Consider the following 15,431-nt stretch of genomic DNA (forward strand, 5'->3'; position numbering starts at 1 on the left):
CTGGACGAGCCCATCCCTCGCCGAGGGGGGAGCCACGCCTATCCCTCGCTGTGTTTGCGCCCAGCTGCTGTCAGCGGTAGACGCCTTTCCGACCCCGCTCCGTGTGAGGCGAGGAGAAAGTCGGGCTGAATCCCGCGCCTTCGGCAAAGCGGAGAGCGCGGGCGGCGGCGCGGCCCTGCCGCTGTTGCGTTCCCCCCCGCGGCGCGGAGGGCGGTGGTGCGTGCGGCGCGGGGCGGGGCGGGGCGGGGCGCGGCGCAGCGGCCGCAGTGCTGCCGGCTCCCTCCCGCCCGGGCCGCATCGCCGTCGCCATGGCGCTGTGCGGCCGCTCCGCGCTCCTCCCGCCGGCCCCGCGCTCCTCGCCCCGCCGTCCCCGGGCCGCCGAGGCCTTCGTCAGGTAACGGGGGACCGGGGTGGGGTGGGGGAGCCGCCGGGCGAGGGCGAGGGGAAGGAGCGAGGAGCTGACAGGGAGGGGCCGGGCTTTGGGCTGCGCTGAGGGGGCTGCGGGGTGGGGCCGGGCCGGGTGTTGGGGAGCACTGAGGGGGGCCAGGGGCATGGAGGAGGCCGGGGGCGTGCATGGAGCGGGGCTGGGGTATGAGGGGTGCTGGGAGCACCGAGGGGGGTGATGGGGAGCTTTTGGGGGAGCTGGTGGGGAGGGGTTGGGGGCGTTGAGGGGTTTGGTGAGGGAGGGGCTGAGGTGTTCAGAGAGCGGTGGGCACTGAAGGTGGTGACTGGGAAGAAAACAGGGTGTTCCAGGCGCTGGGGTGGGCTGGTGGGAAGGGTGGGGGTTAAGGGCTATGGAGGTGCTGAGGTTGGCTGGAACAGAGGGGTTGGGGGTGTTGAGGAGAGGTTTTGTGGAGCGCAGGGGGCATGAACGAGGTGTGGGGGGTATTGCAGGGGGATTTGGAGCCGTTAAGGAGGTTGGGGTGGTTATGGGGGGCCGGAGCATTAGGAGCAGCATTTGAGGGGCTGGGGCTACGGGTGGAAGGCATGGGGCATCATGGGGGGGGCTGATTTTGCAGGTGGCTACTGGGAGAGAGCTGCTGATGGCCTTGACAGGGTGGCAGGCAGGGGCCTGGCTTGACCTTGTGGGTGCAGGGATTGGCGAATCCTGAATCCGGCTGGAGGAGGGTGTGTGGGAGGCTGTGATGGACTGGGGGACAAAAAGAGAGGTTTGGGGACCTCGGAGAGGGGCTGGTCTGGAGAGAGCGGGCTTGGGGTAGCATTAGTGCTGGGAGCTAAGCCTGGGTCTGGTTTGGGAGGGGATGGGTGTGGGGCTACCTTGGAAGTAGGGAAAAAGGGCTTGGGAAAGGTAGGAAAGCCAAATTAAGGTAGGGATAGCAGAGATTTGGGAGGGTTTGAGGGATTATGGAGAGCAAGGAGGTTGTATATTTGTGGGGGCACCCGCTGGGGGGCTTGTGGAGAACTGCTTGAGGGCATGAAGGCAAAAACATTCTCTGAGCTTCAGAAATATGGAGGATGGAGCTTGACAAGAGGTGGGGCGTGAGGACATGTTAGATGATAGCGTATGCTCTATGGGAGCTCAGGTGTCAGCTCAGGTATCCTTAGGTTGCTAGAGCTCTATTTCCTTTTAAAGACTTAAGGTGCACCCATGTGTGTGCATTAGGCTGCAGTGTATTATCTGAAGTGTCTGAATATCACAAAGAACAACCCAGGAACTGAAGTGCTTGATGCTTTCAGTAGTTCGGGCACAATACATGGGAGTGTTCACCAGTCTGAAGGCAGATAATAGAGTGACTGGGACATTGCATGTAAATTGCAGAATTGCATGTAAATTGCAAACAAACGGCTGGCTGAGCTACCTGGGTATTAACGTGGCTATATGTTTGCCATAGCTTTTACCTTTTTTTTTAAAAAAAAAAAAAGGTTTTGATATTTTGTTCAAGGAGGGAGGAAAAGCATTTTTACTTTTCAGACAGCATGCCTGTGAAATGAGACATTCTGCACTGAGAGAAAGAAATGGAGGTCGTTCTGTTTGCTTGAAATACATGAACATGGCTGTTCCGTGATGGTTATGTTCCCTCTCTGCCTGCAGTTAGAAATTGAATTAGTCATAAGAAGGAAGGAAAAGTGACCTTTTCAAATAATTTTTTCACTGAATAAATTAACCTTATTTGTTTAGAAAGAGCTTAGTATTTATTTATAGCTGGAAACTATCTCAAAATTCATGATCAGTAACAAAATACCAAGATGGTAAAAAAAAAAAAAACCAAGCTGAAAGAGAAAATGGTTTCCACTCAAACCCTTCTCTTTATGAGTGATTTTGTAATCTGAGATCCTGTTTTAGAGTTGTCATGAGAACATTCAGGCTCTCTGTGAACATCTGCAAGCTTTTGAGCTCCACTGGGAGATCCAGACAGCATCTATAATTTGGCGTGTTTGTAGGAGGCATGTCATCTGTTAATTTTTTTTTTCCCTCTTCAACATTCGTTCTTGTACAGTTTTGTTTTTTTTTTTTTCAGGCCAGATGGAGGCAGGGAGGCCAGTGTTTGCAATAAATTTCCCAAGCAGTCAGCAGATACCAGGCAGTTAATAAAAATAACTTAAAACAAAACAATCCGTTAGCCTCCTCCCCCGCCCCCAAGTCCCAAACAGGAATGGAAAAATTCTTAGGACTATATAAAGAATAGAGAAATGGTCAGAGATAATTCTTGGAGTTCTTCCACATACTTCAGAGTTTTGGTCTGCCGTATGGTGTGTTGGGAGCTGGTGTTTACCACAGCGACCCTAGGCTTTCTAACAGCAAAAGGAAGTAAAGAGTGGTTTTGTAAATAAAAAGAAAAAATCCCTTAACTAAGAGATGAGTATTGCCCAAAAAAGGGTATGCCTTTTTAGAAGATGATGTCATGTTTCATGTGTCTGTGTTTAGCGGGGAACGAGCGTTTTCCTTAAGAATACATGCATTTCTGAACAAAATTTCTATTAAATGCTTTGGTTAAGTATCACCATCTAAAATCAATCCTAAAACTGGTCTATTTGATAGGGCTTTGGACACACCCAATTTTGCGTTGCCTTTGTGTAAAATAGAGTAGGCAAATCCTCCCTATTAATTACCCATGTTTGTAACATAATACAGAGCAGTTCTTCCTGTGTGTCTGTGTGGGGAAATGCAAAATGAGCACTTGGGTTCATTTTTATGTTGTCTCTGCCCGTATGCCTAATATTGTCATCCTCTAAACCATTCTGGTTTTAATCACATAGCAGTTAAGTATGTGGCGTTTTTCCTACGGCTTCAGAGGAGCAGTCAGTGGGGTGTTTGGGAGCATGGTGGTGCAGGGACAAAATAGCTGTGGTTTCCCAACTCGTTTTAGCAGGGGACATATCTGTGTTGAAAGATTAACAGTTCGTAGCCATGTGTTCCTTATGTAATTATGCCGAGGTTCAGGATTTTGTAATAGCACCGTTTCACCAAATTTTTTTTTAGGGAATGTACTGTATTTTAGCTATGCAAAGAGAGCGCTAATTTAACTTGCTGAAGTACTGGAGGGGAGAAAAAAAAAGGAAACAAACCCTATTCCTTGAATATGGGTGGTTTTCTACCATGTTAGGGAAGTAAGATGGCTTAGGGTCTACCGGGTGCTAGGCTGCGGCCAAAGTTAAGAGGGATGTGGGGCTGTATGGTTGATAGGAATAGGAAGGTAGAAGTGCTTGGGAAGGAAAAGTTGCCAAGGAGAGGAGCAGAGCTATTGCATTAACTTGGCCGCCTGTGGAGCTTCAGCCCAAGTTACCCCTTTGCGATCATTCAGCTTGAACTGATGGCAAAGCATCTGGCTTCATGCTTTGTGGCCGCAGTGGTTGCGGTCCAGTACCGGGCTCTGAAAGTAAATTTAGTCTTAAGGCACTGTAGCTTAACTTCTGATTTCTGCTGAAGTGCTAGCCTCTTGCCTTGTCTTTCTGATCAGAGGCTGACTGATGGCAGAGTAACTACACTGCAGCTGCTAGTCTTTCCTGCTTCTTCAAATATAGTCATTTTCTCAGGTGATAATGCTTTTTGGGGGAAATAGTTGGTGCCCTCGGTAACACGCTGCAATTTAAGAAAGTGAAAATGCAGAGCTGATGTTTGTACATCAGCCTGTTAAAGAGAGAATGTGTGAAGGCTGCAGGTCTAACTGGCACGTACGCGTGTGTAGTGATGGGCAACCTACCATTTGATTGCACCCGTGAAAGAATTTCACTTCGTTTCCAGCCCATTAGCTGATGTTGAGGTCCTACCTGTGAGTTACGCACAGTAAACAAGTATGCCAAAGGGCTGCCCTATGCAGCGTGGTTATAGAAAATGCCAGCATGAATATTGGTGTGCATTCTTAATAAACAGTGCTACTGTTTGGGTGTGCTGAAGTGCCAAAGATCCTGAACAAGCTTGTAGTTTGCAAACGGCATCAGGTAGTCCCAGACGTTTAGCAAGGAGAGATTCATGCTTGTTCCTACGTGCCTTGAGGTCTCTCAATTACGGAATTGAATATTACTGTCCATTTAAAGTCGAGAAGCAAGGAATTTGGTCCCGTAAAATGCACACAGAGTTGAAATTTCTTCCTTTACGTCCAGTTTTAATATTTGCTACTTACTGTTGCTAAACATGCTGAGTGTTTTTAAAGTTGCTAGATCTCCTATTTACAGTCAAGTTCCCTCTGTTCATTGTAGAGAAATTTTGAAAATAGCTGGAAAATTGTCATGTATTTTAAGGTGGGTGAATGCCATTGTCTTTTGTGAGTGCCAAGCAGTAAAACAGAGTTATTTTGGTGAGCTAAGAAGAAAAAATAAAACTGAGAAAGCATGTTAGTGTTCAAGCTAGATAGTAAATTTCAAATAAACTGCTTTTGAAATTAATGAAATTCTGAGAGTCTTTAACTCAGTCTGACTTCTGGTTTCTGTTTTCACAAATATGTTAAGATGATGGTAATGCCAGACTCTGGGAAATCCAGGGAAATCCTGTACTCTACTATAAGCAGACAATAATAATGTTTCTGGTAGGAATTGTGAGGTCAACAAAAGGCCCATGAAAAATAAACTTGATTTTTTGGGGGTAGAGTGGAAACAGATGGTAGTAGCAGCAAATTAACAAGAAGTGGGATTTGGAAAAAAATAAACCGTTGTATCCTTCCGTTTCATTTATTTCTTTGTTTATTTTAAATCAAGTGCTTAATGTTAAAAGCAGTGTCTGCCTTAGGTAGGCCGCATGAATCTGTTCAAGCCATTCCCTCAAGAGGAACCTTGTTAATGTGAGGATTTGCACAAGCTTGCCAGGGGTGTCTCAGATTTTTCCCCTTGCTCGCTGCTATCTATCAAAGCTTTACCACGTGTGGGTTTTTAAGACTGCCTAGCCTTTGTGGGGGAGGAGCGTAACATCTGCCAATATGAAGCAAAACCTACTCAACACAGTGAAATCACATCCTTTGTCAGCTGAATTGCACGTTAACCACAGCTACGGCCATCCCAGACATACGGTAAGCCAGCCTGGGGGAATCAATCGGGAATCAATCAGGGATCAATGCTAATATCGTCACTGCATTAGTACCACTGGATTACGACGTCAAGAAAAGGAAGCTTGCGCACAGAATAAATTCAGCTAGCAAGAAGGGATGCAGAAAAAAGTAACACGTTGTGGAAATATAAATAAAATGAAAATTAAAACGCTGTGTGGCATTATTTAAAAAATGTATTTGTTCTCTCTGATTGAGAAAGGCACGGTTGTTAATATTCTCTTTATTTGCCAACATACGTGGCTTGCAGCGCCGTGTCTGTTACTAAGTTGTGACAGGCTAGACTGTTGTAAAGCAAGGTACTTTGCATAATTAGTATGAAGACATGTGAACAGATGAGCACTAGTTCTTAGAAGTTTAATGATTGTCAATTATCTTCCCCTTTTTTTTGGATCTAGTCCAAGATGAGCAGAATATCAAGTGCCTCAACGTATAGTTTCTTAATTGGCCCAAGCACACTTTATTGCCAGATGCCACCCCAAAATGTGGCTTTGCCTTCTGACCCGCCGTCATCAGCAGTCAGATCAGCTTGCTGAGGTTTGACAGTGTTATTTTTTTTTTTTTAATTCCTGCACTAGAGTTTGTTTGGATCCGTAAGCGGATCTGACTTGACACATGGCTTCAAGATTGTTAGTGCAGATACAAAGGCAGTGAGAAGGGTGAGACCGTCCCTTGCAGCACCATGGGCTTTTATACTGGTTTAAGATGATGTAGAAGTCACGTCTTCTGTTCAAAAGTGCATGCTGGAAAAATTCTCACTTCACCTGCTTCAACTTCTTATCCACTTCTAAAGCGGCCTGGTTGTCTCGTTGGATAAGTAGCTTGCAGCTCATGTCTTCTCCAAGTCTCCCTGAAGTCCAGGAATTTGGGCCTTCCTTAGAAGGGCTTCATGTCATTCTGTTTTCGAACACACCTAATGCTGATTTTTTCAGCAGCAAGCTACCGTAAAATGTCGTTGTGGTTATGTATGTGGGTGGATCCAGAGCCGCATCTTCCAGGGAAGCATCCTAAAGCCCAGAGGGTTACGCCGTTGTGCGGAGGTCGTTCTTCGTTGTTTCTCTTTGAAATTCTGTTACTGTGGTAAAATGAAAAGGAGTAAAAAGTCAGTACCTTTGCTAGGGCGCTTGCTTTGGAGGCGGGAAAAGTAATGGAATCTTGTTCCCAGGACAGTTTCTTTGTTTTTGTCAGATGGCTGTTTAATGTGAAATGCAAGAAAATGCTATTTTTTTTCTCTGACTTTGTACACAGTTTAGCCTGTATTGTTTAAAAGCATGTAGTAAGAATTCTAATTATTCTCTTCACTATTTCTGAATAACGTCTTTCTTCAGACACAGAAGTCTTCTGTTTTTAATGTCAGCCTTTGAATGTAATGATTTATACACACTTGAAATGACGTTGAAAATATTTCTGTGAAGAAGCTTTTTCAAAGATTTCTTTCATAGAAACCACTTCTTTAAATGAGGCAAGGAAAAATATTCTGCTGAAGGCTGTTTAATATTAAAGATTGAAATAAACGCCTTTATGGTCATACATCTCATTACAAAATAACGAACATCTAATTTGCCCTACGCTTTTTCCTTTTTGTCAGGACTGTCTCCTGAAGGAAAAGGAGCACTGACATTCAGCTTTACTTGGCAGACATTTCTTAGCAGCTTAACCTGAGAACTTTATATATTTTTAAGGGGTGCACCGAAGTTATAATTTCTGTGAAAGACACTGAAAGTAATTCTGGGAGAGTAAAATTCCTAACCCTAAATCAAAACTTGAGGGAAAGAAATACCCAACCCAGACCAAACATGCAAGTACTGTCCTCCCCCAATTCCTCTTCCCCTTTTCTCCCCCACCGCAGTTTACTTGAACAGATCAGAAAATATTTTCACAGAGCTGAAGAAGACAAAAACATTGTGCATTTTGCTTTGCTCTGCTCTGGTCTTGTTGCACAGGCTCATAATGCTACTTTTTCTTTTACATGATAAACATATTTGATCAGGTCTCCCTTTGGTTGAAGCTGTTAGTGTGAAATTAAAATTTAAAGATCTTAGGAATAACTTACCTTGTATCGTATAATAATGTTTTTTAATAAATGGGAGTATCTTTCCCCACGAGTTTCTTAAAAGGAGTTTCCATGCGTGTTCTTTGACAAACTGAGTTCTAACCGTTCCTTTCTTTTAAAAGTGGTAAGTATAGGGGGGAAAAATGGTGGCAAAATCAAGGTATGTATTCATGCTGTGTTTATAATGCATAAGAGGTTTTAAAAATACTTTACAATCCAGAAAAACCTGTCTTGGGCTGGAAAATTACTTAAATTTGCCTTGAGAGTAAATGTTGAACGCAAGTAGTAGAGGGATTTTTGCATCTTGTTTCTGAGAGGAGCTGTATGAAAATCTGCCTCTTGTGCCTTCAGATTGGAAGCATTCATAATATTTTTTCTGATGGCAGTTTCTTTTCTCACTCTGGGCAGGAGCAGGAAGATGCATCCTCTGATATGGTAAATGTTTTAATAAAAGCCAGTCTGGCAGCTGCTGCTTGTGTGCCTGCAGAAGTCCTTGGGCATGCTTTCTCGCAGTCCTTTCAGTCTGCCCTTCAGATAGTCTCGGGAAGCATGGGTTTCTCTGAAACAGTCCTTTGCAGACAGGCTGAGAAGCATTTTTGTTTTCCTGTGGGCTTTGTCTGTACATAAAATGGCTTCCATTTTTCTTGTGTTTTACAGCGGCTCTAACAATTCCACTTGCCTGCGGCTAGTCCTTAAACAACTGTAGGCTTGTTTGCATGCTAAGAAGTGAAATAAGTCAAATTTATTTGTACCCACAGTGAAGCGTCTACCAGTTTTTTCTACTCTTGATCTTGTGCCATGGGAAGTATAAAAATACGAGTGCTGTATAGCTTGCCACAGTGGATCATCTCTCACGAAGCTAGTCTGGGGTCCTGTTTAATGATGGGACGAAAATCTTCCAGAATAAGATACAAAACCTTAAGTTTGGATAGCTGTGAGATTCAGTTTTAGGTTACGTTTTAAAGAACTAATCATTAGAAGTTGCTAAAATGTGCGGTATAAAGTTCAGTGTTTCTTTTGCGGACTTCATAACATCACCTACATGGGCAACAACATTTGATAGTACCTGATGAGGTGTCTTTTTACTGTCATCAGTGGCTTTAGTTTCTGTTTTTGTATCTAAGACTGGATCAAAATATCCATTCATACAGTGGACTGTGATACAGTCCAGCGTATAATGCGAATTGGGAAGTTTCAGGCAAAAAGAATAATTGAGGGATTCAGAACTCAAATAGGCAACCTAAAAATGGGGAAAAAAAATAAAACTGGAGTGGTTTGCACTGATTTTTGTATTCCTATGAAAGTATCTTCAAATGTTGCCTGTCCTTTACTGTGGATGTTCAAATTGCACTGAGTTTATCTGTAATGTAAACCTTTCGTGTTCATTCTGTCTTTCAGAGAAAGTAGAGCATGGTAATTGTAGTATTACTGGAAAGATCTATTTGCTTTTTAGTTGGCTTAAGTAACTATGAAAATAGGAATACCTGACATGACTTTCTTGTTTGTTTGAGCTGATGATAAATTTAGCTCTGTTTAAGTGTTTCTGTAAGAGACATTTGTTTCCTAGAGCTGAACAGCTCATAGTTTATATAAACAAGACCGTAAACAAGAAAAAACATTCAGTAATATCAACAGTGAAATTTGTTGCCTTCTATCTGTATTAAAACAAGCTCACAAAACGTTGCCTAGAAGCACAAATTGTGTTGCTCTTTGGCTAGCGTAGCTGAATTTTTTTGCCTGGTTTAAAGATGCATATTGGACAACGAAATTAAACTTCATATAATAATTCATTTTGATGATGAAAATCTTGGCAAGACTTGGTATTGCTTCATTTCTTTTTCATGTAGATTATCAAAGATTATACTTTAGGCTTATAATTTTCCCTAACACTTCATTATAGAAAAATTTCATGGCTTTAATACAGAAGTCATGAGAGAAGTAACATGCATGTTATGAATATGATCTAGATATTTCTTTGGGTATAGAGGGGAAAAGGTTCCTGCTTTTATGATCGCATTAAGTATTATTCATTTAGAGTTGTTCTGAGCTGCAGTTTACGTTCTGACTAGAAACCCAGCAGCGTAAGTTCAGCTTGTTAATTTGTCTTGCAGAAAAAAAATCTTTCTTAAAAAGTTACGTTCTTCTGGAGTTCAGCTTTTATGATGTTAAATGAGAGTATTGGCTTTATATTTTTCCATTATGGACTAAATAAAATTCTAGAGAGTAATGCAAGATGCAAGGAAGAACTGTAGCACCTGAAACTTAAATAATAATAAGATAAAATCCCCTGGTCAGGAGGTGTCTATCTCAGAGTGGACATTGAAATTGCTTTCTCTTTTCTGTCTGAAATTTCGGTTCTAATTTCAGTTCTACATTTCTGCTTATGTATGTGCTTGTAATAATGACAGGGTGACCCATTTGAGTCTTCGTGATACTGGTAAGCAGAAGCATCACTGGGACACTGCGGATAGCATGACACTGGTGCTTTATTAACCAAGGACGTGGGTGAGACCCTGCGGGTTTGCGAGTGGAGGCAGAGCTCTCTGTGCCTTTCCCCCATCTCCCCCACACGAATATCGTGCTTTTCGCTTTGATCTTGCAAGAGGTCTGGGATGTGTCCGTGTTATGTAGTTACACAAGGTGGTAATGGTCTGATGGTGCTGGAGGTGCTGAAACTCACCTTTTGCAAACTCCTCTTGGGGTGTAGGAGCTACTGCAGTCCCTTCCCTTGTCAGCTTCCGACTTGGGCATCACCTGCCCCATGTTCCTCTGCTCTCTACTTCGTTGGTAGAGAAAGGAGTGTTGCTGGCTTGGTGAGAGGAAACTTGAACAGAAGTTTTTGCTAGAGGTTAGAGATTAACAGGGCACTTGGTTGGAAGGGATAGTTACGGGTTCTAGTCTTCTCTCAGGGCTGTGTGTGTCATCTTTTAGTGGGCAAAAATAAATAATCTGGGGATGGTTTGATATGAGGTCTAAATGTATTTCAAATAAAAGATACCCAAGTTGAAGTGTGTCTACTTAGTTTATATAATAAAGAAAAAAAGCAAGGTCAACTCTTTAGCCTACCAAATTTGAGCATTTCAAAACACTGACTTTAAGGACGAATTCTCTTTCTTTTGCAGCTGCAGCCGCCTTCGAAACATTCAGAGTATCCTGACACAGAGCAGCAAATCTCAACCTGATGGAATCCTTTGCATTTTAGGTTAGTTTTATTTTTTTTCCCCCGTTTTGTTCTCACTGTACTGATAAAGATACCATGAGTTTCAGAATGATGACTATCATCTCCTTCCTGCCCCAAGCCCCAGCCCTGTTTCTCAGTGAACGGACAGCTGATTGTTACACTCTTTTCTCCCTAAATAATTCTTAAGCCTATTTACTAATTTCAGGCAAACTTGCTACAATAGTAATAATACCAACGTTCTTGCAGGCCATATGGAAATTCAGTGGCTGGAGGGAAGAGGGAATCTTTGTTTATGTCCAAATTTGAAGGAAAGACGGAGAGAATGTAATCCATATCTATTTGGAGTAAACAGCTGTCTAGGCAGCGTTTGCGTTCTGGCTGGTGCTTGGCATAAAAGCTCCAGGCTGAAGGCACACGCGTTGCAGCTGGTTTCCCTGTGGAGGCGGAAGGGATTAGAAGGTGCTGAGGTTAAAGGGGTGGAGAGGAGCAGAGGAGCACCAAGGTTAGGGATGGTGATATGCAGAGCTACGGAGGGTGGTGTCTGAGAACAGGCTTGGCGGGGAGCGGGGGGAATAGTCAGAAAAGTGACAGAATTAATAAAACCTGAATTTAGGGGGAGGGAGGTCTTGCCTCAGGAGAATTAATTCAAAATGCAATTAAAGAATCGCATGAGAAACCCGGGAAGCAGTTGCAAGTTAAATGGCATATAAACAGCATGTGGTTTCAGTCCTTTATTTCTTCTGGGCCTGGGAGAAAAGGGTGATAGGAAATAAAGCTACATGCGCGAGTATGCTGTAGGAGAGTAACAGGTTTTTTGCCCTGCTTTAATATCATTTCTGTATGTAACACTGACTCTTCTTTCTTATTATATAATCAGCATCAAGATATTAAAGGAAAAATTCACGAATGATGATTGAAATTCCTTAGAGAATAGGGCTAAGGAGTGATTGTTTAAATAATGTATTACAGTTAAAGATGGAGAGATCTAATGTACCCCTAAAAAAGCTATGTGTAGTAACGGGCTTGCATTAAGAAATGATACAACAGCCTGGGTTTTTTTAGTTGGTTTTTTTTTTTTTTTCATGGGGTAGCGAGAAAACTTGAAGAAGCTCATTTACTGAACCACAAAAAAGTTGTAAATGTGTATAACCTGGTTCTGTTTTGGTTGATGCTAACCATATAACATGGCACTTCCTAAGAAGTCCTTGGCTAAGTAGGAGCTTTACAGCTAAAAGGTCTGTAAGGTGACTGTGTCAACCTTCCAATGAAACTTAATCATACAGGATAAAGTACTTGTTTTTTGCCTTCGATGCTAGTCTAATTTCATAAAATATGACAAGTTGGGCCATCTCTTAATTCTTGCCACTGACACTGTAGTATTTCTTGGCTATTTTTAATTTTGAAGCTGCAGTAAGTCCTAAGCAAAGAATAGGCACTCAAAACATTGTATGGCTTTAGGGAAAACTTTACAGGCAAAAGGAATTGCTTTGTGTAATCCTCAGTGTAATGTGGAGTATTTAAGTCCATGCATAAGACCATAATGTCTTAATAAATAAGTATTTCTGTTATGGAAATATAGGAAGTGTGTTTTGTTACGGGACTTGTGCTTTGCACTAATCTCTTTCAGCAGCCACAATGGGACTGTTGTTGTCTAATCTGACCTGTCTAATGTGGCCTGCAGAATTTCTCACATAACTTCTGATTATGCAGGCATGTCACTCTGTTATAAATGCATTAAATCTGTCTTCAGACACAAGGTTCGGGTGGCAAAAAAATATGTAGTCTTACATTTTGAGTCCTGTTGACTTGCATGGAAAGCAGATACTCTCATGTTTTTTTTTTTTTACAGTCAGTACATGTTATATTTCACTTGGCTGTCTTTAACGACCTAGAATTAATGCATTTCCCTCACCCCAACTTTAATTTTACATACTGGGCTGTGAGATAAAAACAATATAAACTTGCATAGCTTCACTTCAAGTAGGTTAATATTTATGCGGACATTAAAAACAGCATTCTGAGATTGCAAAGAGATGAGAACCGACCAATTATTGATACAATTATTTAAATGTAGTTACAGCTGATTTTTTAGAAGAATCCTGCCATCTTATTTTAAAGTAGTTGAATGGTCGCATTCCTGCATTCTTTGCTGGGGAGAAAAGACATCACAAGTGGCAGGAAAAAGGAATTTGGAGGTTGGCATGTCAGGCATCTTTAAAAAGCTGTGATGTCTCAGCTGGAGTGTGTTGCTCTTAAAGTTGCTAAGAAAACAGTACATCAAACTGCTTAAATTATACTCTAAACTATTTTTTTTTTTTAACAGTGGTGTTTCTCACATCTTACCTTTGAATGGAGATTTTCAGCTCACGATTAAGTTGATCTGATTTCTGAGGGTGTGTATTTAGTTTCAGTAGGTTTATATCTATAAATCTGATTGTAGTTGTAGCTGTTCTGATTGTAGATCAAGCTGTTTCACAGTTCGGCATAGCTAAGCTAAATTTTTAGACCTTGATATTTGGTTTTTATCTTCCCTGAAGAGGCTAGGAATACTTCAGAGGCTGTGCCAGTAAATCTTCAAGTTTATTTTACCTTGGTTTTTATATCTGTCCTACACAGACCTCTTGCTCTTAGGACGTGGGAGAAACCTCACCAGCGTTTAGTACGTTGGAGTGATTGTCCATCCCATTCCCTTTCCCAGTGGAGACTATTTTAATGATTGTTGTGCTGCTTCTCTTAGATGGCAGTTCCACACCTGCGAGTCGGTTTTCGGCAGCTGTCTAAAGGCGATCTGTCCGTGCTCTCCAGCCTCACCTCCCTGCCACCGCTCTGGTGTCCCTAGAGCTCCCGTGGCTGTTCAGTGTGTTATGGAACAACTATTCTTTGTTTCGGTACTCAAGGGTGTGTCAGAAATGCATGGCTGGGACAGAAAAAGCAGGACTTTTTTTACCTATAGGCTATGTTTATGTCAGCTTAGCAACTGTGAAATCGCAGATATGAGAGATGGCCGAGCTGAATGCTTTTTGCAGCACAGAAGGGGACCCTCAGCCTGCCCCTAGACTGCTCCTCTTCCCTTTCCTCCCCACATGCATTTTGCATCAGTGCTGGTTGATATCTTGCACCCGGTTCATCCTACTAAGCAGACGGAGATGATTTTTTTTTTTTTTTCCTCCTGTATTTGGACTAGTTTTCTGCCAATTTAGCAAACTGACTCAGCTTGCTGAGAGGTCAGATAAGCTCTGACTGCAGGAGAAGGAGCAGGAATGGCAGCAGTGAGCTGTTGGACTGAGTCATTGCCTAACTACACCCTTGCGGTGAGTTGGGAACAGTCTGGGAGTTACTGAACTCCCAGCTCAGTTGGAGGCAGGCGTGGGGGGTTTCCTAATTAATAGCGTTCCCCATTGTTCTGTTGAGGACTCTGATACGCTTGCGGGGGAGGTATCTTATCTTTGTCATTGTTTCATTTCCTGTTTATTTTCCGCTAACTATATCTGTTCATTTAACTCCATATGTTTCTGTAGGATAGTATTAAAGCCTCAGTACGAAAGCTCCTGTCTGTGCTGGATACTTAAAACAAAAGCAAAACCCCAAAAAACAATTATTCTGCAGAGTTAATTCTTTCATGGTAAGCTAATTTCTTCCCTGCTAGTCCGCCAGTGCTCTGCAAGCAATAAATTCACCCATGTCCTCTATTATAAGAGCTAAGCTTATCAGCTGCCCCCCTTGTTAGCATCTTTTTTTTGTCTTCTCTTCCCCTCCTTCAGTCATTAACCGAAAAAGCAGAGTTTTGGTGTTTAGCTTTGAAGATCTCTGCTTCAAGCCTGAAGAGCTGGTGCACCCAGATAAAACCTCAAACTCAAGTGATGGCAACCTCTTAACTTTTTTTCAATGCGGACAGTTTCTCATTCTTCTTCTGATCTTCCAGACTTTATAATAATCTGTTTTTTCTGTTTCGCTATATGTTATTCTGTTAGCCTGACCCTGAGCGCACCAGCTGGGCTGTTCAGGTTTTGGGAACCCTAGCAATGAGCCTGATGGGGAAAAAGTGCAAATGCCATGGCTGCTTTCATCCATGCTGTTCGGCCTGTAGTGGAAGGTGCCTCGCTGGATTAACATTTGATATCGGTGGTGTTTGCTTGTGAAACAGAAGTAATGCTGCTTGCAGAGCAGCTGATCTAACAGCTTGCTGCCGCTGAAAGGGACTGTCCTAACTCCTCCTTTGTGCCAGATTATTGCTCACCTGATTGTCTTCAGAAGTTGCTTCGGTTAGGCAAGTGATCAGTAAAACAGGTTATCTTCTGGCATTGTGTGTGCTAGCTTTCTAAGGCTGTAGCTGATTTGAAGGAGATTGATTACGTTTAAATGGAGTTCCCTAGAACAATGGGACGGTTGCTTCCTGGAAGAATGGAGTCTCCGCACTTGGTTGTAACTAAAATCCCACCTAAAGGCGGGGGCTTTGGCACCAATACCAGTGTGTTGAGTCCCATTGAATTCTAGATTACATTGGTACGCCTGCTTTCATGGGGCTGGAAATGTAAGTGCAATAAAAAGAGACAGTGTCTTCTCCCTCTCCTCCCTCTTTTGCACCTTCTGTCTCTCTGAGTTCCCAGATGCAGGGCAGTCTGGTTATGAAGAAAATTATTGGCACAGCAAAGGCAGAACATTGCAGCGGGGGGGAAAATGAGAGACTGGGTCTGAGCAG

General features: G+C 42.8%; 1 protein-coding gene across 1 annotated transcript in view; it reads left to right on the top strand.

Annotated features, from left to right (window-relative positions):
• Positions 1–257: 257 nt before the first annotated feature.
• Positions 258–15,431, top strand: part of DNAAF9 (dynein axonemal assembly factor 9) — a 76,101-nt gene continuing 60,927 nt past the window's right edge. The window contains exons 1-2 of the mRNA XM_087736473.1: positions 258–394; positions 10,674–10,753. Coding sequence (XP_087592599.1) covers positions 309–394; positions 10,674–10,753 — 166 coding nt within the window. The 5' untranslated portion in view covers positions 258–308. The remainder of the gene's footprint in view (positions 395–10,673; positions 10,754–15,431) is intronic.

The sequence above is a fragment of the Nipponia nippon genome, unplaced genomic scaffold (genome assembly GCF_047370975.1).
Source record: "Nipponia nippon isolate SJK-2023a ecotype South Korea unplaced genomic scaffold, ASM4737097v1 scaffold_6, whole genome shotgun sequence".
Classification (NCBI taxonomy): Eukaryota; Metazoa; Chordata; class Aves; order Pelecaniformes; family Threskiornithidae; genus Nipponia; species Nipponia nippon.